Below are 25270 nucleotides of genomic sequence, written 5' to 3' on the forward strand. Positions count from 1 at the left end.
ATTTGTCAGTTATCCATAGACGTTGTTCTGTAGTAGGTACCGCGAACACACGTTGCGTATTATTATAGACCTAGCCGTATTTGGGTCCAATAGATATTTATAAGATGTCATTGTCCGAGTTACTCAAAATGGAGAAATAAACCATCCACGCAAAGACCGACATCCGCGCGGACGGAGTCGCGGGCGGAAGCTAGTCTAAAATATAATATAAAGTTTATTGAAAAGAGATTACAAATTGAGATTTTTATTCCAGACACCATTTTTGCATTATATCTTTAGACCATATAAGTTTAAAGGAATTTAAGAATTTCACAACTCTTTAGCGAAATAATAATTTAGTGTTCCAGGAGGACGACGCCATGAATGTAAATTTTACTTAAAGTTTTACAAAAATTTTAGAAAACGAGACACAATTTTATTCACAGTTTAAAAAAATGCTTTATTCTTTATAATAGTTTGAAATATGAAATATTGCACTTACAGAATAACGTTTTAATTAACCTCTAGATTCACATTTTCAGAAACATTAATTATTAATATAATTTAACATTTAAACAACGTTCTTCGCATACAGATTTTACAGTAATTGCGCAGTAACTATAAGTACATATTATTCTGCACTAATTGTTCTCTACATAAAGTTGAATTATATCCTCTTTGTTCTAAAATATCTGCGTTCTGTAATGATAATAAGGATTATTTTGCACGCAAACTAGAATTTATTTCTAAAAGTTTAGAGTATAGTAAATCATATAATTCTTGTTATTTTGTTTATTTAAGTCCCTCTCTGTTGTCTTATTTGTATTTCAAATTGCGGATCATGGCATTTCCAGCAAAAACAGTATTTACGCACAACAGGTATTCTGTGTCCATTTCAGGTGTAAGCCACTTTGCAAACGATTAATATCATAATATCAATGGATTGTGAATTTTGATATATAAATCGGGTTTCGACAAAAAAAATCCCTAATTTTTTTTTGCTATTACAGAAAAAGACATAATTCTATGCGCATACAACCAAGGAATTTTTAAATATAATAGTAGCGTAGGTATTATAATATAATTTACATACATAGCAAAAATAACTAAAGCAACGTATTAATTTTAATGTACGGTCTATTACTTCCTCAATATAATATTATTACAGGAAATATAATTAAATGAAACTACATAATATAGGTACCCTTCTTAACAAAATCACTGTCATATAGAAGATAAATTCTCTTTTATTAAAACTTCTTTCGCCCCCTCCTACACTGGCCGCTCAACTTGAAAAAAAAACATGTTTCAACTGTCAAAATGGCGAAAAGCATAGAAGACTACACGCACAGCGACAAAAGGCCGCGAAGCACCAGCCGCTCTACCGTGGTTCCCGCGCATTTTGCGCTCCACAAGCCGGGATGTCACTTCGAGAGTTGTTGCGGGATCTGCAACCTGTTCCCAGGGGTGCTACTGATTGCGTTCTGCCAGGTTCTAGTAGGTTCCATCTTGCTTACGCTGATTCTGACCCATGGGAAGGCGTATGATGAAATGCACCATACCGCTACGTCACAGTGTAAGTTCTACACTTAGATTACAAAATAAAGTACAGATGGAGCATGACAACCGCCCGTCGCCCTTGTCAAAGAAAATACGAAATCAAAAACAAATACGTCGCTGCACCAGTGCTATAGCGCATAAAGTGTCATGCAATACGTCAAAAAGGGTTTGCAATTTTAGTAAAAAAATGCCGTCTTGTGATAATACAACGCTGTAAAATTTGTTCCCGAAAACAAAAAAAAAGATAAAACATCGTTTCACAGGTTTTCTGTAGATTATTTGGCTGATTTATTTCTTTAATACGAATAATAATTTTACAGATATGAAGGAATACAAAACTTCAACGTATGTTGCCAGTATTTTGAAAATGAATTTGCCATTTTTATTGGTAAAACGGTAAAATGGTTAAAAGATCTTCAGGGTAATGCTGTTGGATTTTTCGATCGTGAATGTGATTATTTGTATAGTGCACTAAAGGTTCATGATAATTATTAGATTATTTTAATAAGCATAATACATTATTTTGTTACTTTTATAAAGCTTAAAAACGTCATAGTCGTTTTCGCTAGCGATTTAATTTATGTGAACTCCATGATGGATATGATGAAAATAAAATGTCCCGTATTCTCGACTAAAAACTACCGCTATTCGTATTCATATATTATGAAAAATAAAAAATAATATAATATAGTTAATATTGAAACTTTTTTATGTAATTTATTTAATAAAAAATTGAATACAATTATTTTGTCCATATATAACTTTAGTTAGTTTAGTTCTTTTATTACATAAAGTACCTGCCGTACTTTATGTAATAAAAGAATTTAAATAAAAATTAAAACTTGACTTCTCATTTATGTATATAGCCTACGTCACTACCGCCACTAACATAATAATTCAGATCATTGCAATGAAACCTCACAACTCAAAATTGGTCCAACGGTTTATACTGCAGGGCGTGTCAAAGAAATATTATACATACATCCATAAACTCGAAAAACATAACCCTCTTTTTTCCGTAGTCGGGGAAAAATTTGGGAAATTTTTCAATATCTGGCAACATTACACGCACACAGAAGCACCGTGTACGTACGGTGCAGCGGCGAAATGACAGCACACATAGCTTTATTGAAAATGACGATAAATTATTCGGTTTAGTTCGGCAACGCTCCATCTGTCTTTTATTTTGTAATCTAAGGTTCTACATAAAAAGATAAAAAAAATATTAAACTATACCCTGGTAATGTTATAATAAACAATATTAAACTCTATTATACTTATGCGCAATATTAAATTCTATTAAACTAATAAATTTGTCTTCGCTATATTTTTATGTTATTTTTCACTGCCGAATCATTCTCAATTAATTACAGTAATAATAAAAAATTCCTTTGAAAGAAACCCCTATAAAGTGTACCGTTAGTGCTAACATAAATAATAAGAATAACTGGATGATCTTTATGAAATACTATTTTTAACTTATCAATGTTAAATTAATTTTAAGTTATTTTAGATTATTTAGATTTATTTAGATGGCAAACAAAACCACAGGCTGTAACTATTATAGATATGTTGGTTACAGTTATGAGTGTAGCGACGGGCACAGTGCTGAGTGGGCTCATCGGAGCGGGCGTGCTTCTCATTATTGTAGCACTCACCGAAAACTGTCGAGCCATGTTGGTGAGCAACTACTAAGCTTGGTGTTATTCACTACAAAGATCTTCATCTTTATAGCGAATAACACCGATCTAAGGAGTGTTTAAAAATATGAGAGACTAGCTGTTCCGCGCGGTATCACCCGCATTGCTCTGCTCCTGTTGGTCTTAGCGTGATGATATATAGCTTCCTTCCTCGATAAATGGGCTATCTAACACCGAAATATTTTTTCAAATCGGACCAGTAGTTCCTGAGATTAGCGCGTTCGAACAAACATACAAACAAACAAACTCTTCATCTTTATAATATTAGTATAAATAAAGATAGAGTATAAAATTCTTAGTATTACATACTTATTAGTTATTACATATTAACAAAATATAATATGTATAATTTATGTTCAGTAGAAATAACAAACGATCAGTGATCGTTAGTTCGTGTTCGTGTGATCGTCGATCACAAAACTAGAGTTATTGTTTGTCGTTACTTTCGTATTAAAATTCTCAGGTGTATCTCCTGGTCGCAACACTAGTTTGGTTCGGAGTAATATCATTGGCCGTAACTAAGATTGGACGAGCTTGTGTCAGATTTCAAAATGGTTTGTCCCTTTTAAATTATCTAAGGGCCGATTTTTCAATGCTTGGATAAAACTTATCCATCCAATAAAGTATTACACAATAATATTAAAATGTCACGTAAACTGTCAAATACGGGCAATTAGAATACGTTTTTAAAATGGTAGTTTTATACATTGTTTGACGAATAAGTTTTATCCAAGCATTGAAAAATCGGCCCTAAATGTAATGATTATTATTATGTGAATCTAACGCTATGATATAATCCGTTTACTAGTTAGAAGTTGCGTGACGCTTGTTATACCAACGTTCGGTCTAGTCATTCAATTAATTATAGTCATTCAATGAACGCGCTAGTCATTCAATAAAATAGCAGATTCAACCAGACCACTGCGACATATAGATAATAAAACATCATCACAAACGACATATTCGATAGAGAGCTATTAAGCCACATAGAGTCAAAAAAATACAAATATATTTTACTGAGAATAATTTTATTTAATATAGAAGTGAACGAACACTACAGTATTGGCAAGAAATCAAAGGCATGAAAAATTCCTTTGAAAGAAACCCCTATAAAGTGTACCGTTAGTGCTAATATAAGTTTGAAATGGAATCGTTAGCGGCAAGTTATTTGTAAACTTACACTTTGCAAAACAAGGAATGCTCAGCGTTGATTAATTGAACGTTTCTACCCTAGTTTTTGCTTATAAGTTTGTCTTTACAGCTTCTAGATATTAACTGGATTAATTGGAATTGAATATTATTGAATATAGACAGACAAATAAAACACTATTAATATATACAAAAACAGCTCTATCTGGCCGTCTTTTCGTTTTCAATTTTAAATCACTGAACCGATTTTGATGATATTTGGTACAGAGATAATGTAGACGTTGGGAAAGGACATACCAGTAGTTATCAGTGTTATCAAATGCCAATTAAAGATAGGTGCAATAAAGAATCTCAGACATTCTTCTCGTAAGTCAAGTATTGATGATATTTCCAACGTTTTCAGCCCCAAAGATAAAGGACGATCAGCACAGACTGGACAATTTGGCGTGCGTCAGTGGATTGTTCACTTTCCTTGGAGCTGGTTCGTATATTTTGCATATATGTATGTATTTTATTCAGATTCAGGTATTAGAAAATATCTAAAAAGATTGGAGAATAGAGACGTTAAAAAAGTATAACTTCTTTTTTAACGTCTCTGTTATTTACATAATTTTAACTTGCGATCGCCTTTTTTTGTTTTTTGCATATTATATGCATAGTAGTGGTCCGCCCCGGCTTCGCCCGTGGTACATATTTCACAATAAAATGTCCTTTCTCGTGTATCAAAATATCTCTATACCAAATTTCATGCAAATTGGTTCAGTAGTTAAGGCGTGATTTAGTAACAGACAGACAGACAGAGTTACTTTCGCATTTATAATATTAGTATGGATTATATTATGGTCCCTTGGTCGGTATGCGATTGAATATAGAAATGATATATAAAAGAATTTAGACCAAATAATTTCTATACTTTAAGAAAGTGGGTACAATTTTTGCTTCATATCAGGAATTTTATGGTCTGAAAGACGATTCTAGAGCATATTTTCTTACATTATTAATTTTCTTAGATTAACAAGGTTACTTAGCAAGTACCACGAGTTAATAATAAGCATAAAAATTATTATAAAACATTATCCATAACATAAAACTAAGTAACATTACCTATTCTGCACACAAACACAGATGCATCAATGCATTCGCACTCAATAACATCTCTCGACTCGATCATGAACATGTAATGGAATTTGAACCTCAGGGGAGACCAGCTAGTGCTAAATGCATGACTTGAACACGTGTGTTGCAATATAAAGTACATGTGTTTATAAGCAACTCGTACCGACTTTAAAACAGGAGGTTATTTGAAAGTGTAGTGTGTATTAGCGTCACCTGTATGTCGGTATGCAATCGATTACTTTAGACTCGATTTTATCCTCTATTAGCTGTGTCCCGCGGTTTTACCCGCAGTGCTCCGCTCCTGCAGTTCCTGAGATAAGCGCATTCAAACAAACAAAGAAACAAACTCTCCGGATTTTTAATATTAGTATAGATAAACAGATAGATTTAAATTTGTACTTATCAAGGACAAAACAATAATTTCATGAGGTCATAAAGAGTGTTGTACATTTATAAAATCATAATTTATTCATTTCACAAATTTCAATTTAAAATCAACATTCAACATAACTTACTCTACTAACCAAATTATATCTGGTATCTAATAATTTAAATAAATAATACCAACCCGTTTCTCAGAAACTACTCCTTCAATTGTGACCGGTTCTTGTTTAAATTTACTTCAACTTTACAGAAAGCTTACCGAAATGTTACAATAAGAAGTCAGACCGACTTTCATGTAAACTTTTATAACTGTGAATAGAGAGTATAATTATTGAACAATAGACGGTAGGGAAATAAATTTAAAACTTTATATTTTTGTTCTCTCCATTGCTAATGGAGAGAACAAAAATATAAAGTTTCATCTTCTTCTTCATGTAGAAGCGACTACGAATGATACAACACGAATTTATATAACTCAAACCTCTATTTACGTGCTGATTTTCAGTTGCGTCGCTACGTGCGCGCACTTTCTTACTAGCCCATAGAGTTGATGGGAGAGACTAAATAGTTGCGGAGACAAAAGTTGCTTACCAATTAAACACATACACACAAACACATAAACAGATTTTTTTTTCTTAACTTATATAAAAAGAGACTAAGATACGCATGATTTCTTTAAGAAATGCCAAAGATTGTAATCCTTTATAATCTTCCAAGGAACCTAAGCGAAAGGAAAAGTTTACAAAGTAATTTCTAATCTGATTCTGTCTGAGTTTGAAAGAAAGTTCATTCTACGAAAATAATACCTCTTTTATTTGTTTTTATTAAACAGTCTACCGTTTGTCTACAGAAAAATATTTGCTCGGAGTTATTCCAAATAAATATAGCGTATACTCATGAGAATATTATAGTCTAGTGTTTTGAATTTGAGATAGTTATATCAATATATAGAAAGAACATTTTCTAAATTTATCTAGGTTCTTTGCTGAGTGGTTTTAGCTCTAATGGACTCCAAAGGGTGGGTCCTACTGGTATTTATTTCTCTCATAAGGCAATTTGTTTCTTGCAGCACGTTTTTACTTCAAAGTGTATTTGGGACTCGGTTGGCGGTGAACCTATACATATACTAAATCTATACTAATATTATAAAGTTGAAGAGTTTGTTTTTTTGTTTGAGCGCGCTAATCTTAGGAACTACTGGTCTGATTTGACAAATTCTTTCGCTGTTAGATAGCACATTTTTCTAGGAAGGGTTATATGTAAATACGCTAAGACCAACAGGAGCGGAGCCACGCGGGTGAAATCGCGAAGCGCAGCTAGAATAATATAATAGTCTAGACTAAAACCTAATAAATTATATACTTAAACCTTCGAGAGTCACTCTATCTATTTACAAAAATCCATGTCGTAGTTTTAAAGATTAAAATATATAGGGACGGACGGACAGCTACAGCTCAATGGAATTAAATTGGTAGGTTGAAAAGGGCAAAATAACAAATACAAAAAATAGAAGAGTATTATCTATAGATAGCTTGAGACCTGAGGTGGACATAGGATAAGTTTTATCCCGGAAATCCCACGGGAACGGGAACAATGCGGATTTTTCTTTGACTACGCGTGCGAAGCCGCGGGCGGAAAGCTATTTTATGAATTTCTCTTGAAAAGAAATGAACATTCACCGTTCTATAATTGTTTACAGTCTAGTTTTTTACGTTTTTTAACATTGTCTTATGAATGTTATTTCATTCGATTCAGTATTAACATAACAATGCGGATCGCGGAGCCTATTTCGGGAAAAACCTATTATATTTCCTACGTTTTATTTTCACTGAACATGAAAATAATACTTTGAAAGCATTTAGATGATAAAGAAATGACAAAAAAAGATTTATGTTTTTTTAACTGAAACCGTATTTTATTTTATACTAGGTTTCCGCCCGCGGCTTCGCCCGCGCAGTCAAAGAAAAACCCGTGTAGTTCCCGTTCTCGTGGTATTTCCGGGATCGCGTCATTTTCCCGGGTTAAAAAGTAGCCTATGTCCTTTCTCGGGTATCAAAATATCTCCATACCAAATTTCATGAAAATTGGTTCAGTAGTTTAGGCGTGATTGAGTAACAGACAGACAGACAGAGTTACTTTCGCATTTATAATATTAGTATGGATTGCAGGAATAATGACGAATATGTAAATTCATTTGGCTATTAGTTCTGTTCAAAATTGCCCGCGTATTTTATGATAACACAACTATTTTGATTAAATTTCAATTTTGTTTCATGTGATACGTAGAATTAATAAAAAATACAAATTTTGTTTACATTCCTGTACGCTTGTAATTAATAAACTTAATTAGTATTTCTAAAAGCTTAAAAATGAAAATTTAAATTATCATACTCATAAACATGTGTTTAAGAACCATATATTTTGATATGCAAAAGCAAATTCTACCGAAATTTCAAAGTAATATGTTTGTAGCTGAAATTCTGAAACTTGTAGTAAAGTGATTTTCAGGTTACAGAATCTCTTAAAAGGGGTTTGATTCCAAGGATAGGATTTAGTAGCAATTTGAGATCTCGAAATATAGTACCAACTCGATGGAAGGGTATGAAAATTTTGTATGATATTTTAGTTATTACCTACTATATTTTTAACCGACTTCAAAAAAAAAGGAGGAGGTTATCAATTCGGCCGGTATGTTTTTTTTTTTTATGTATGTACACCGATTACTCCGAGGTTTCTAAACCGATTTACGTGATTCTTTTTTTGTTCGATGCGGGATGGTGTCGAATTGGTCCCATAAAAATTTTATTCGGATAGGCCCAGTAGTTTTTATTTTATGAGCATTTTTGTCTGTGCAAGTTTGAAGTCGGTTGTTTTTAACGCAGTTATTGACTTGTGTTCTTTTGACTTACGTTACTTTTATGTATTTAATACAATAAAAACGAAAAATAAATCGTCTTAATCACATAAAGCTAATAATTTAGGGACAGTTCTTCAAAATGCGTAGGTACAAAAACTACATGCTTATATTTACTTAACCACTTTTTTTCTACATTATAAACCTGTGGTATTTGGTACGTACCACTTAAGTGCAAAATGGTGATTTTTGAGTATGAGCGTTTGAAAGTTTTCACGGTTGCTACCCTGTTGCTACAGATCGGAATAAACACTTGAGTAAAACAAATTTATGACATTTAAATGTCTATTATGTTCAAGTTTTGAACACTTACAAAAAAAATAAAAAAAATGTTCTAGTTCAAGAGTAATTGTTACTTAACATGCTTGTACCAAAAGAAAAAAATGTGAAAATGATGTGAAAATGTCTAAAACGTGTGTACTTAAGTGGATTAGAGCATATTTATTTGTACTCTTAATTAATATTTATTCCTATTTTTACCTTAATGGAAAGGATTTTTCATTTTTTTTTCGATGGAGACATAAACAGACATTAAAAAACCAAATGTGAACCAAAGAAAAAGAAAAGAAAGAGAAAGAAAGAACCAAAACCGAATGTGGGGTAAGGGGACCAATTAACCAATGGTTCCGAGAATATTTGGCGAATAGAACTTTACGTACCGTCATCAATGAAACGACTGGAGCTGAGATACCTGTGGAGCTAGGAGTCCCGACCGGCTCCGTTTTCGGCCCGGTTGGTTATATTATGCACGTGAACAGCGTGTCGAATGTGGTCAAGAACTGTAAGGTCTGTATGTACGCAGATGACATGTGCCTGCTGCTCGCCGGCAACGACACAGCAGTCATGGTGGACAAGGTACAGAGTGATTTCGAGAACGTGTGTAAGTGGGCACATGACAATGGTATAATTCTCAATATACAAAAAACTAAGTGTCTATATATTTATTCACCACACAATAAAAATGCTAAAAACTCAGCTTTTCAAATTAATTTAATAGGCCACACATATGAATGTTTTCATAATAATAAAACTAACTGTGTATGTAGTAAATTGGATGTCATTGACAATATTAAATATTTGGGGTTGACAATTGATAAACACTTTAATTGGAAATTACATGTAAATTATGTGTGTAATCGTTTGAGATCAGTCTTGGGACAGTTTTACTACCTAAGTCGGATTTTAAATAAACATACTCTGTACGTTGTTTACTATGCACTTGCTGACTCAATAATAAGTTATGGACTGAGTTGTTATGGATTAACTTTTAAAACCTTAGATTACAAAATAAAGTACAGATGGAGCATGACAACCGCCCGTCGCCCTTGTCAAAGAAAATACGAAATCAAAAACAAATACGTCGCTGCACCAGTGCTATAGCGCATATAGTGTCATGCAATACGTCAAAAAGGGTTTGCAATTTTAGTAAAAAAATGCCGTCTTGTGATAATAAAACGCTGTAAAATTTGTTCCCGAAAACAAAAAAAAAAGATAAAACATCGTTTCACAGGTTTTCTGTAGATTATTTGGCTGATTTATTTCTTTAATACGAATAATAATTTTACAGATATGAAGGAATACAAAACTTCAACGTATGTTGCCAGTATTTTGAAAATGAATTTGCCATTTTTATTGGTAAAACGGTAAAATGGTTAAAGGATCTTCAGGGTAATGCTGTTGGATTTTTCGATCGTGAATGTGATTATTTGTATAGTGCACTAAAGGTTCATGATAATTATTAGATTATTTTAATAAGCATAATACATTATTTTGTTACTTTATAAAGCTTAATAACGTCATAGTCGTTTTCGCTAGCGATTTAATTTATGTGAACTCCATGATGGATATGATGAAAATAAAGTGTGCCGTATTCTCGACTAAAAACTACCGCTATTCTTATTCATATATTATGAAAAATAAAAAATTATATAATTATTGTAGTTAATATTGAAACTTTTTTTATGTAATTTATTTAATAAAAAATTGAATACAATTTTTTTGTCCATATATAACTTTAGTAGGCAGGTACTTTATGTATTAAAAGAATTTAAATAAAAATTAAAACTTGACTTCTCATTTATGTATATACCCTACGTCACTACCGCCACTAACATAATAATTCAGATCATTGCAATGAAACCTCACAACTCAAAATCGGTCCAACGGTTTATACTGCAGGGCGTGTCAAAGAAATATTATTCATACATCCATAAACTCGAAAAACATAACCCTCTTTTTTCCGTAGTCGGGGAAAAATTTGGGAAATTTTTCAATATCTGGCAACATTACACGCACACAGAAGCACCGTGTACGTACAGTGCAGCGGCGAAATGACAGCACACATAGCTTTATTGAAAATGACGATAAATTATTCGGTTTAGTTCGGCAACGCTCCATCTGTCTTTTATTTTGTAATCTAAGTTTAAAACATACTTAGATCAAATTAAGAACCTACAAGTAAGATTAATTAAGTATTTAGTTCATAAGAAAGTTCGAAAGAAGTTTAAAAATAATTATGACAAATTATTTCCATATTGTAACATCCTACCTGTAAATTATAAGGCTATATATTTAAATGCCATAGATACATATTATAGTAATGACTTTAAAATTGTAAAACAGTTTAGATTTAATACAAGAGCGTCAAAAGTAAGAAAATTTTATGTACCAATAACAAAAAATTGTTATGACCAGCGATCTAGAAAATATTATATACCAAAAATTTGTAACATGTACCCGATTTTACTAGACGATAATAAATTAAAAATAGGATCTGTAAAGAGTAAATTAAAAAAATACATTTTGTCAAATATCTAGTACTAGCTTTCCGCCCGCGGCTTCGCCCGCGTTGGCTGAAACTTAACATAATATAGATTATTTCTTAGATTACAAAATAAAAGACAGATGGAGCGTTGCCGAACTAAACCGAATAATTTATCGTCATTTTCAATAAAGCTATGTGTGCTGTCATTTCGCCGCTGCACTGTACGTACACGGTGCTTCTGTGTGCGTGTAATGTTGCCAGATATTGAAAAATTTCCCAAATTTTTCCCCGACTACGGAAAAAAGAGGGTTATGTTTTTCGAGTTTATGGATGTATGAATAATATTTCTTTGACACGCCCTGCAGTATAAACCGTTGGACCGATTTTGAGTTGTGAGGTTTCATTGCAATGATCTGAATTATTATGTTAGTGGCGGTAGTGACGTAGGGTATATACATAAATGAGAAGTCAAGTTTTAATTTTTATTTAAATTCTTTTAATACATAAAGTACCTGCCTACTAAAGTTATATATGGACAAAAAAATTGTATTCAATTTTTTATTAAATAAATTACATAAAAAAAGTTTCAATATTAACTACAATAATTATATAATTTTTTATTTTTCATAATATATGAATAAGAATAGCGGTAGTTTTTAGTCGAGAATACGGCACACTTTATTTTCATCATATCCATCATGGAGTTCACATAAATTAAATCGCTAGCGAAAACGACTATGACGTTTTTAAGCTTTATAAAGTAACAAAATAATGTATTATGCTTATTAAAATAATCTAATATTATCATGAACCTTTAGTGCACTATACAAATAATCACATTCACGATCGAAAAATCCAACAGCATTACCCTGAAGATCCTTTAATCATTTTACCGTTTTACCAATAAAAATGGCAAATTCATTTTCAAAATACTGGCAACATACGTTGAAGTTTTGTATTCCTTCATATCTGTAAAATTATTATTCGTATTAAAGAAATAAATCAGCCAAATAATCTACAGAAAACCTGTGAAACGATGTTTTATCTTTTTTTTTTGTTTTCGGGAACAAATTTTACAGCGTTTTATTATCACAAGACGGCATTTTTTTACTAAAATTGCAAACCCTTTTTGACGTATTGCATGACACTATATGCGCTATAGCACTGGTGCAGCGACGTATTTGTTTTTGATTTCGTATTTTCTTTAACAAGGGCGACGGGCGGTTGTCATGCTCCATCTGTACTTTATTTTGTAATCTAAGGATTATTTATACTGAAACCTTCATCTTGAATCACTCTAACAGTTGAAGAAAAACAAAACTGCATCAAAATCCGTTGCTTAGTTTTATAGATTTAGGTATAAATAGGTACAGAGAAATGTGACTTTGTTTTATACTATGTAGACTTTGTTTTATACTATGTATGTCATTTATAGCGGTATTTAAGTGTTTGTTTATCAACTAATTTGGCAATGTATAACCCAGGGTAATCTATAATAAGTAGGAGCGCATCGCCAACAAACTGTTTTACAGTTTGGCGAAAATTTGTTAAGGTTATATAGTGTTAAAATATAGTGTAAATTAATAAATAAAAAAAAAAAAAAAATATTATGGGGAAACGTCTTCCATACAAATAGATTTAACCATACAAAAACGAATAGGAGTGTGATTTGCCACAAATAAGTACTCATAAAAAAGCCAGGAAATATTGTGATTTTCGTGCAATATGCAATTCTCTGATACTCCCTCTACAAAGTAAAATCCTAAAGTAGTGTGTGTGTGTGTGTGTGTGGTTCAGAAGTCACGGTAGTTCGCTTGCCTGCCGTGCTAGATGCTGCAGGATCGATCCCATCAACTGACATGTACCAATGTGTCTTTTTCGGATGCATAAGTAGAGTCTCTAATAACCAGACATACATCTTCTATAACAAGAAAACATCATCATTTCTAATCACAGGAAAACATCGTGATGGCAACCGGGATTTTGGTCTGAAATCACCAACCAGCAGTGAGCAAGCGTGGTGATTACTGCTCATGCCTTCTCCTTGTGAGAAGATGCCCTTACCCTGGAAATAGTTACGAGCTGGATCAAGTCAAATAAAATTTGTTTGTAAAACGTACCACTACAACATTCATTCATAGTCACTGTCACTGAAAGTCATAAGATTGTTTCTAGTCGGACCATGAGACAATGATTTGAAATAATCATCATAAATTTGATCACTTATTGGCAGGAGATCTAAGAGATCTTTGAATTTCAGAGCATCGATATTGATAGGCTCATTAGAGGCCAATGGCAAAGCCACTTCGGAGACTTCTCCCTTTTCTCAGTTCTCTTAAACCAGAAATGCAGAAACTCTTCATTTTCACTCAAAGAGTATTTAAAATCTACGTCATTAGACTTTTCATACGTCAACCAGAAAATACAGTTCTAACCAAATGTAGTTTTGTCTGTCTGAAAATGGAAAGAAGTCAGAGTCATTCATTAATTTTACATCATGGCGATTGCTGGTCATTTTCATTTATCTCGGGGAACGGAGATGGTGCTGTTTCTTTTTTGAATGAATCTTTCAATATCTGCTTAACAGGCAAGATATTATTCCGTTTTTGACCTGGACAACACTGAATATAAAATAAGCTACTCTACTTCTTCTGCCAAACCGTTAATAAAATGCCATAAGCATGAAGTGATTTCATCCGCACCTCTTTGAGCTATTCCTTCATACATGATAACATAATGGAATGTTCGTTTAGTAGTAACTTTGCGGATTTTTAAATTAAAAGTCCAAAGTTTCTTTTTTAAAAGGCTACAGATGCAGTTAAATTTGGAATCTGTAAACAAACAGCTTTTATCTTTTAGTTTCATAGTGAAATGTTGCCTTATGCTCCGATTTTTCTAAATTTATTCTAATCTGACACGAAAGAATGAATTTGAAGAGACAAAGAATCAAACCTTGTGCATGTAGGTATCGTTACTTGGCTTTTTAAACGTTTACCAATCTTTAAATCGATTTAAAGATTGGTAAACGTTTCTGAACACACTAAGTCTAAGAGATCTTGCATCACATGCATGTTTCTTTATAGATAATAGGCTTCAGACCTAATGTCTGAAGATTTAAATTATGTGCCAAATAACGTTATATTTAAGTAAGGGAGAAGACCTGTTAAGTTCACAAATAATTTTATTTGATTTGATACAAATAAGTTAAGTGATGATAATAATTATTCAAGTTTGGTCTAATTATGTTACGTGCTCTTACGTTGTAAATGACTGTTCGTTGATTGAGTATTCGTTTTACAAGTCTATGTTAAGTTATATTAATATATTTGTATCAAATAAAAATATTTTTTTTTGTACTTAAGGGGTTTTGATACAACCTATTTAAGGTATTTCTACTATCAGTAGGCTTATGTGACATAGACCAAACGAAAGAGGACGTTTTTATCAGTATAGATGGCCAGAAAACAAAAAATGGCCATTTTTGCACTTACGAGGTATATACCAAACACCACAGAAACATATTATTAGGTATATTAGTGAAATAGATTAAAAGCTCATTTTAAATATTGTTAATATGTTAGTCCATATCTTTTAAAACTTATTTCACATTATTATTAAAACGCCTCAAAAGCGATGTTTATGAGTGGTTATATAGATCGTGTGTGCATGCGATCAAACTGCGCGTTAGCAATTAGTATAATGCATCCATTATCGTGATTGGTGCACGCTGAATACTTGGCTTTGTGGTGAAATATTATTGCTTATAGCAAAGGTGTTTTGATAGTATCAGCTTTTGCTCTAAACACAATGAACATAAACATAAACGACATCTCTAAGGTTCGTTGCGAATTCCAATACAGTGTATTTTAAAAAGAAACAGTCTTTAAAGTTACTTATTTAAGAAGGAATTAATAAACCCAGCTGATTTATTATTATCTATGCTATGCTATCACGAAAGATATAAAAATACGTGTGGCACTCGGGGACTGCCGCGGTAAAGCTATTGCATAGCATGTCTTCAAGCCACACCTCCGAGCCCGTCGGAGTGGGGAGCGTGAGGTTTTTCGTTACGGAATTTTTTGATTCGGTCCCCGCGCTCAAGGCCTGCGATAGAAGCTATGCAATAGCTTAAAAAACACAAAACGGTAAAGGTGTACGTTCAGTGTAAATTAGGCAAAGCTACACCGTAGCATACGTAGCACCGTAGCTTTAATGCGAAACTCCCAATTTTAAACAGACGTACCCAAAACTAACTGTACATAATAATTAGGTATAGATAAAATAATGGTTCTACTAACTACTTTAATTATAGACGACAGTTGTTCGAAATCTATAATCCTTTTCATTTTATCAAACCTTTCTATGAATTATTATCATACTTGTCGAAATGTCGTGTTTTCGGTTCTTAAACATTATAGACTACAAGCCCGCATAGGAAAAAAATATGGGTCAAATGAACCACCAGGGGACATATCTAGAACGATAGAAGAGCATAAAATAATAAGATTCATCACTATGCCGTCACTTGTAAGCTGTCCAACTGAGTGCAGATGAGAATTGAAAAGTACAGGTAGACTCGGTAAATTTTGGTCATATATTTTTGTACGGCATTCTTAACCATCGATAGATCCATTAAAAATAATAAGAAACCGCTCAGTGCCGTACAAAAATGGTGGTCCACAAAGTCGGAATTTTTATTTAATTTCCGAGAGTTACCGGGGGTAAATTTGGTCATTTGACCATGTACGGCATCTGTGTCATACTATGCCTATACTGCTTTTAATCCATTATTCCGCAACGCCGTACAAAAATCATGGGGACAAGGGGAAAAAATCGAGAGTTGTAATCCCCTCTCTTTCCCCACTCCAGGGGGTCATTTGACACAACACGAAATAAATTTATTTTTAAAGTATTTTATGCATAGATAATATTTTTTCATGTGCCGTACATTTTCGTTGGTTCAAAGGGGAAAAATCTGAAAAAGACAAAATCCATATAACGAAATGTTTGCTTTATATTTTGATAATAAAATATAAATATACATTAAGAAGCTCGAGGTGGTTAATTATCACTTTGGAAAGTCGGAGTCAGGTGGAATGGACTCCGTTAAATTGATGAACTAATAAAGAAGCTATGAACGAAAAGCAATCAGCCCATGAATACAGGTAAAGTCACAAGCAAATGCTAGTAATATATACATATTCAAAATGTACAAGTAAAGCGCTTTCAAATGATACCAAACACGGTATATTTATCTTAACTTTATTTTTTACTCTGTATGTTTTGTCAGCTAGAGGGCGCCACATTAGATTTTGTGAAACCCCATATAGCCTTTAGCTAGCTGGTCGCTGGTTATCCAGTGAAAAATTCAGACGCTTCTAATGATATGTCATTTGTCGAATTCTGATAAGTAGTTTAGAAGTTACGAGGGAATAGATGAACATACATACATGACCTGTCAAAATCATAACCCTCCTTTTGCTTTGCCGTAGTTGGGTAAAAATATTTTAATGCCGTACTGTATCAAATGGCCATAAAGCACCCTTAAAATTGTAGCTTTCGTCGCTTTCATCAGCCTAAAAGATGTGGTCTGCACAAAAATGTACGGCATCGTTTTTTCCTAATTTATCTATGTTAATACTATTATTTTAAAACAACGAATAAAGTGTAGAAAACTATTATATTTCATTAATCTACGATGTTTAAACTTTTACAAAATTTCTGTTTTTGCATTTCTCTACAACTTTTTTTAGAACGGTTTCTTTTGAACGGCAATACTATACAACAATTGAATTTTACAATATCATGTTAAAAAAAAGTTCCCGTACAGGGTCAAATGACCTTACAGCTCTTTATATCAAGAATTCGATGAAATTAAGATGATTATTGGTATACATTTAAAAGAACAATTATTTTTTGACGGCATTGATTTTAATAGTACTTTTGAGTGCTAGATAATGTTTTGGAACCGAAGCCGTACTTAGTCAAATGACCCCCTGGAGTGGGGAAAGAGAGGGGATTACAACTCTCGATTTTTTCCCCTTGTCCCCATGATTTTTGTACGGCGTTGCGGAATAATGGATTAAAAGCAGTATAGGCATAGTATGACACAGATGCCGTACATGGTCAAATGACCAAATTTACCCCCGGTAACTCTCGGAAATTAAATAAAAATTCCGACTTTGTGGATCACCATTTTTGTACGGCACTGAGCGGTTTCTTATTATTTTTAATGGATCTATCGATGGTTAAGAATGCCGTACAAAAATATATGACCAAAATTTACTGAGTCTACCTGTACTTTTCAATTCTCATCTGCACTCAGTTGGACAGCTTACAAGTGACGGCATAGTGATGAATCTTATTATTTTATGCTCTTCTATTGTTCTAGATATGTCCCCTGGTGGTTCATTTGACCCATATTTTTTTTCTATGCGGGCTTGTAGTCTATTAGTCAGTTTTAACCTCTTAATTGAAATTAATAGTTATGTTCAATTGATTGTTTACTTGTGTTTGAGATAGGTGACTATTTACGTTTTTCTTCATGTAGAAAAATAATATATTATTATTGTTTCCAGTGGTGTACTTCTTCTCGTTTATGGTGGTTTTCAGTTTCTATCACTTCAGATATGTGCGCCGCGCCATTTTGTTGCACGAAGCAGAATGCAACTAATTGATTGATTGATTGATAAACAATATTGTTAACTGTTTTTGTCAATAAATTGTACACAAATCAAGGTTTTGTTTATTGTAGTATGAAATTCCCAAATATCATCTTATGATGCATTTACATCAAACGAACATAGAGTTAGAGCATTATTTCGTGATCTTTTAGTGTAAACGAAAACTCGTATTGTAGTTCAGTATTAGAATAGAATCTTTTCGAACGCACTAAGAACAACGAAAGAGTGCGCATGTGGGGTTACTATGAGCATTCGCTCGTTTGATGTAAATGCAATGTCACCTAGTCAACGTAATCGCATGACAGTGCCTGGTTCAAATTGTCCATGCCAACTTTACCACTTTTAAGATCTTAAAGGTACAAGTCCGAGACGGGCCGCAGACCGCAAACTGCAACAGCAAACTGCAAGCGACAACACTTGTTTCTATGAACATCTATGAATCGCTGCGCGTTGCGTCTGCAGGCAGCAGTGTCGCCGCGCTTATAATCAATTTCATAGATGTTCATAGAAACAAGTGGTGTCACTTGCAGTTTGCTGTTGCAGTTTGCGGTCTGCGGCCCGTCTCGGACTTGTACCTTAAATCAAATTTCATGTAAATCTATTAAATTAAAAGCGGTATGAAGTTACTGTTTCAAGAATATGTGATCACTGTACAAAGTTTATTAAATTAATAAACATGCTTGTATTCCACGCAAATCCATCTATCATCATCTATCTCCTGCAAAGTCCCACGAAACTGCGAAAGTAACAATTATTTATCCTTATAAATACTGTGTATACACACAAAATATACATTACACATATTAAATATTATTATACAGAATCAAACACTATAGTCGAGCCAATTTAATAGGCAACATTTGACGTCTATCAATTTTATCTTCGAAGAGAGGTAACCTGCTTAAAAACATCGATTAGTTGTGATTAAAGTGTATTAATCGATACGGATTAGAAAAATTTGTCAATCGAATTTATTAATTTATGATGATTTTTATTCACAAGTAATCAATGCATTCGATTCTAGATGTCAGATTTCGATTTTTAGAGTAACGTCTCTAGTATTTAAAAAGAAAAAAGGTTTATTGACACAAAATTGTAGCGACGTCAGTTCTTCAATTCAGAAATTGTTTATTATGTTTAGGATGGTTTATCAGTAAAATGAAATCTTAAAATAACTTGTATCGGTCATTATTATTATAAATATGTAATCGTTATTGAAAAAAGTTAAGCAAATGTGCAGTTCTAACAAAACGAAATATCATGTTATTCTATGTCGTCGTTACTAGGTTACGTTGTTGAATTTTGTTGAAATGTCAAATGTTGCCTATTAAAATGGCTCTACTATAAAAACTTGATTTTCGCGACATCATAATTTAATATCAATTATTTATAAATAAGTATATATTATAAATTATAAATAATAAAACGTCTGTAAAATAATATTTTACACATAAAATACGACACTAGATAAATTATTTGCTAACCCTTGTTTATTTATGACCGAAAATTACATGAAAATATCAGTGTCATGAAACTTTGGTGCGGTATATTTCAAAACAGAGAACATCAAGATAACAACTTTTATCAAATCTCTTAGAAAGCACCTATGGCCTCAAAGTGGAAACCTCATTAAAACTTTTTCCCTGTGCAGAATTACTGGTTTATATAATAATTTATTCTTGTACATCTGATGTCTCGTGAAGTCCACTCTCAGGAATAAAATCGCTATACTTAAAAGTTAAAATTATATTTTATAAGCAACATGTTAGAGAATTCACTTTATTTTCTTTCCGTTTATTTTCTAAAATTTTACAATTGTCTTCGCAATTTTTGAAGTGAAACTTCTTTAGCGCGTTGAGAGTAGGTAAAATTTCAAGATCGCGTCATGGCATTACCGTCACGTCACTATTAAGACAACGATTTTGGTATCTTCGAATCTTACCAAAGAAGTTTCACTTCTGACACATGTCGGCACACACGCTCTTTTATAAATTGTAATGCCCTACCATTCTTGCACTTTGTATCAAGAAACTTGAAGAGATATGACACGACTTACATAAACAGGGTCTTATAAGTATCCTCGTTATTCAGAAGAACCATCACAAAATGTGATCATTATGAGCAATACTTACCAAAATCATCCACGGAGGTGATTGCAGAATAACCTATGGTATAACGCTAAAAATAAATCACCCCATACTTAATAGTGACCGAATCGACGTGTCTGGTGAAAGGAAAATTCGCAAGAAAAATAATGGTCCCTTTATCAAGCGGAGGAATTTGCGGGCGGGTCACAAATCTTTATCGAAGCGCTGATTTATTTTATCGTGTAATGTTTATTTATATATTGTAACGATAATTTACACTTACCGAATATTGGACCTGTTTGATATGTTTGTGATGAGATATGAAATAATAATATATAAAGTATAGACAAATATCTAATATTCTACTTAGGTATAATATTATTATCTATACTAAAGCTAAAGTAGAACCTTTTAAGTTGTGATGAGGCATGATCCTTGTCGTTTTGATAAAGATCACATTTTCCAACAAAACAATTTTCACTAATCTTCTTAATGTTGTAATGCCTGTAAAAAATGTAACATCATTACACTTTGCATAATATTTTTATATATATACTTTTTAGGGTATTAAAATGAATACAAATAAACACAGCAAATAAATATCCTTCTATGTCTATGTCTGATGGATGAAAAATGAAAAATTTAATATCACATATCGCCGTCCCCGGAGAATAAAATGATAATAGCAAAAACATAACTTTTCAGGAGAAATAAAAAACCAATACTTGTCTTTATCTCGCAAAGCAATAGACGTAGAGAGATAAAAAAAGGCTCAGAGGTAGCTAATTTTTTAACCTTTTATTATGTTTCAAAATATTTTTAATAACTTTAAGAGAACTGAAGATAATTAAAATTTAAAAAGTTAGTAGCATTTTACTGAAATGTAAATTTACTAATACACACTTATCATTTTATTCTCGTTTATATTGGACATATGCATTAATGGATAATATCCAATGAACTTTTATTCTGTTTTTTTTTTAAACAATATTAGAGTAATCAACTATTATTACATAAAAAATGAAGACGATAAAAAGTAATAAAAATCAGTCTTCCTGATCATCATCGTGATCATAATGTACATGGTCATACGTATGGCGCCAAAACATATTTTTACGAGAATAAAATGATAATAGGCGTTCGTCATTATTTCGCCGTTTCTTTCTTCCGAGAATATTATTGTAAAAGTTATTACCACATAAAGAGTGAAGAAACTTTTTCGCTATCATAGTACTATCTTTTTTTTCTAGTACGAATATGTTGTGGGAAAAAGCAGTGAATATTATTGTAATATCTTATAACTTTGTGGATTACAGGAGAAAAAATACAAAAAAAATTGTATAGATGTATTAGGCTACGTAGGCTTCAAATATCGAAAAACAATAAAACTATGGTAATGGCGATTATCATTTTATTCTCCGGGGACGGCGATATATGATAATAGATTGCTCGATAACGCCATTCACAAACTTTTATCTTGCCATAGTAATATCGTTCATAATAACATATTAGAAAGCTGTTCCCATTCTATCGGGAATGCCTATAAAATGACATTTTATTACATCGTAAATACGACAACAAAGCGTTCTTTAAGACGAGAGAATCTTGGCTTATCTAACAAAAATGATATTTTTTGATACAAGTACTAACACATACTTTATATATTATGTATACATTGTATACTAAGTAGTTTTTGCACATGGTACATGGTACGTTTAGGTTAGTTGAATCGTAATTTTCATTAGATTAGCACTTTCAACATATAACAATAAAATAAGCTTTCTTATTTTTTAAATAAAACGCATTTAACATTGTTTTCTGTTATTCTAGACAGATTTAATATTAAACCCGAGTTGAAACGGTACTTTAATCATCGTATTATTTAGTTATTTTATCCCTAGTTTAAATCTCTTTACAAAAACATAAACCACATCGACACACGTTCATTATACTCAATTACAATTTTGAAACCAACCAAGAAAGAACTCTTAGAAGTTCCTTGTCTTTCTGAAGATTTACTAGTATTTGTATCACGTGGAAGTTAACAACTTGGCCAATTTAGCGAATTAATGTGAGGTAACTGGAAACCTTCAGGTTCAGTTGTCTTGGCGCGGTTGTGCTGTTAGCGATATTAAACATACTAATATTATAAAGCTGAAGAGTTTGTTTGTTTGAACGCGCTAATCTCGGGAACTACTGTCCAATTTGAAAAATTCTTTCGGTGTTAGATAGCTCATTTATCGAGGAAAGCTATATATCATCACGCTACGATCAACAGGAGAGGATGCCAACATCAAATCAGTAAGTTTTCCAATACAGAGGAACTCGCTCTAATTAACTCAAAATAACACTTAATTTACTCCCACCTACATGACAAATACTTTAATCAACAAAACAAGATAAATGAAGTCTCTATAATTGAACAATTAGATTTGAACATTTTGGTCTCAAATTGTAGAGAAATTTTATATTAGAATTTCTCTACAATTTAAAACATTGCTATCGATGAATTATTTTTAAATGATTTGAAGTGTCTCTTAAGTTTTTAACCATTCTTCAAGGTCTCCATAAAAAAGGTTGTACCTGAGTTAATTACTGATACTTCATACTTTTATGTCCTAGTAACGGTAGTTTCCATTATCTAAAACGAGCCTGTATCATACATAATACGTTTTAATTAGGTATATTTTGCCTTAGTGTAATTTTTGCAATAAATAATATTTCAGGACTTTTTTCACACAAGACACGATCTGCTCCCATACTAAGCTTTCATTTGTGTTATGGAAACCAAATGGCTGATAAACATACATAAATCATTTTAAATAAATACTTACATATACTTAGATAATTAATCCCTCAGCCCCCGGAATCACAGACACAATAGAAAATCTATTGTGTCGTGGTCTCATTGGGCCGCTCGGTGACATCCAGACACAGAGCAAACATCGATGATCATCACACGAATATTTGCCCTGCATGGGAATCGAACCCTATTAGGGTTATTTAGGTTATAGCCTTACTCGATAACGCAGGGTTACTACCAACCAAGCCAACCGGTCAGTCAAATTGGCATACATGGATGCATACGTTTTTTACAGAAAATAAATTTTCCTTTACTCCCGCATTTATATTATCACACCTATTTAATACATCTATAATAAAGACTGTTTTTACAATACGGCTGTATTCTGCGTGATTTATAGTTGTTATCGCAGGGGTACTATTTGTCACGCGATGAGGGTGTGACGAGGATATCGGCATGACATGTTATCAAAATGTCTTTAATTCCAACAATGAATAGTTCCATGTAAATCTGCGCTATTTAGAGGCTAATAGATTCAGTCTAGGCGCGATAAAAGGCACGCTCGCATTTCAACAACTGTTTTGGATTGAAACGAATGTAGTTTTAATAACCTTAATGATTATTGTAGTTCGAAATATAACACACTAGCTTTCCAACCGCAGCTTCGCCCGCGCAGTCAAAGAAAAACCCGCAGTTCCCTTTCCGGTGGAATTTCCGGCATAAAACTATATCCCGGGGTAAAAAGTAGCCTTTTTCGCTTATCAAAATATCTCTATACCAAATTTCATGCAAATTGGTTTAGTAGTTAAGGCGTAATTGAGTAACAGACAGACAGAATTACTTTCGCATTTATAATATTAGTATGGATATAACGTGAACGATAATCCGTAGTGTTATGCCTAAGCATAAAATTATTTGCTTGGCTTAATACGAAAGTTGATAAAAAGGGGCGGAAAGCAAACAAGAAAAAAGTATTTTATAAAAAAGCTTAAGAAGAATTCATCATGAAACCAATTTAGCATCGCAATAGATTAGCAGCATTAAAAGCTCGCCACACTCCCTAGTAATTTCAGCCTAAGGTACATTTTCGTTAATCCATGATCAATCTTCCTTATCAAATGGAGTAACGCCTGATCAAAATTATTAGCAAAGACGCGTATTCACCGTGTTGCTCAAATATTCAGTCTAATACGTCGCTGCAAAGCTGATATTATCTTGAACTACGATTAATTAAATAATTTCACGATTCGTAAGAAAATTTTGAGACTTTGTAAGCAATATTAGAGATAAAATAAGCGGTGTAAAAATGGAATTTCCCGATAAGACTATAATTGATCTCACTAAGTCTCCGAAGATAAAGGGAGAATGACTATTAACGAAACCCTATTTTATGGTTAAAGGCAGGTTTAGGATACAATCTTAAAATAAAATTACTGAGCCCGCCCAAGCTCCGCATAGGTTGAAAAGCCATAAAAACTACCTAAAGAATACAGTATTTAATGTCACTCAAAAATAAAATCACTTAATGACTTATTCATAGTCATACCCATTAAACTGACCTTTATTGTTTTATTTGTTCTTTAATAAAAAAAAATACCTACTTACCTATCAAATCGTACCTAAATATTAAATATGAAAGGAATTTTCGAAAACCATGATGACAATACCAATTAGGTACTATCACAGATCAATTTAAAAACCATTCCATAATTTAAATATTATACTCATTAGAGATTAGTTTTAGACGAAAATCTTTCTCAGTCAATTTTTCTATAGTAAGAAATAGATTTAGTAATGCTCTATATCGCAACAAAAGCTTTAAAGTTTAAATGCCATCCAATTGTAGGTATGCTTAAACGAAAAAACAATAAAATTTAACTAAAAATGATCGTATTTGTACGATAATTATCGTACGTATCGTGCGTCACGCGACATGCGTTACACGTCAGACCAAAAAGTTTGAGACGATGCGATGTAATAAAAGTTTCACTTTAAAAATGCAATTTAAAGGTATAATCACGATCTGATAGTTAAATCCTAGACAAGGATGGGAACAAACAACAAATTTCCTTTTGTTTTATTATTTTTTTATAGAAACAATCAACTTCATATGCCCTACAATCTTTTGTAT

The 25270-nt window shown here is 32.5% G+C and overlaps 1 protein-coding gene across 1 annotated transcript; it reads left to right on the forward strand.

Annotated features, from left to right (window-relative positions):
• The first annotated feature begins 1299 nt into the window (after positions 1-1299).
• LOC123700592 lies at positions 1300-18239 on the forward strand. The gene is made up of 5 exons (XM_045647855.1): positions 1300-1555; positions 3122-3219; positions 3703-3793; positions 4792-4869; positions 18145-18239. Exons 1-5 carry the CDS (start codon positions 1300-1302, stop codon positions 18237-18239), a joined length of 618 nt encoding a protein of 205 aa, XP_045503811.1.
• Positions 18240-25270: the final 7031 nt, after the last annotated feature.

The sequence above is a fragment of the Colias croceus genome, chromosome 19 (assembly GCF_905220415.1).
Source record: "Colias croceus chromosome 19, ilColCroc2.1".
In the NCBI taxonomy this organism is placed as follows: Eukaryota; Metazoa; Arthropoda; class Insecta; order Lepidoptera; family Pieridae; genus Colias; species Colias croceus.

What these genes read in the sequence shown, in the direction of transcription:
- LOC123700592 (XM_045647855.1), top strand. Translation starts at nt 1,300, where the DNA reads ATGGCGAAAAGCATAGAAGACTACACGCACAGCGACAAAAGGCCGCGA. An exon ending in CCATACCGCTACGTCACAGT is followed by an intron (nt 1,556 to 3,121) that starts GTAAGTTCTACA and finishes TGTTGGTTACAG; the next exon opens with TTATGAGTGTAGCGACGGGC. An exon ending in GTTCACTTTCCTTGGAGCTG is followed by an intron (nt 4,870 to 18,144) that starts GTTCGTATATTT and finishes TATTGTTTCCAG; the next exon opens with TGGTGTACTTCTTCTCGTTT.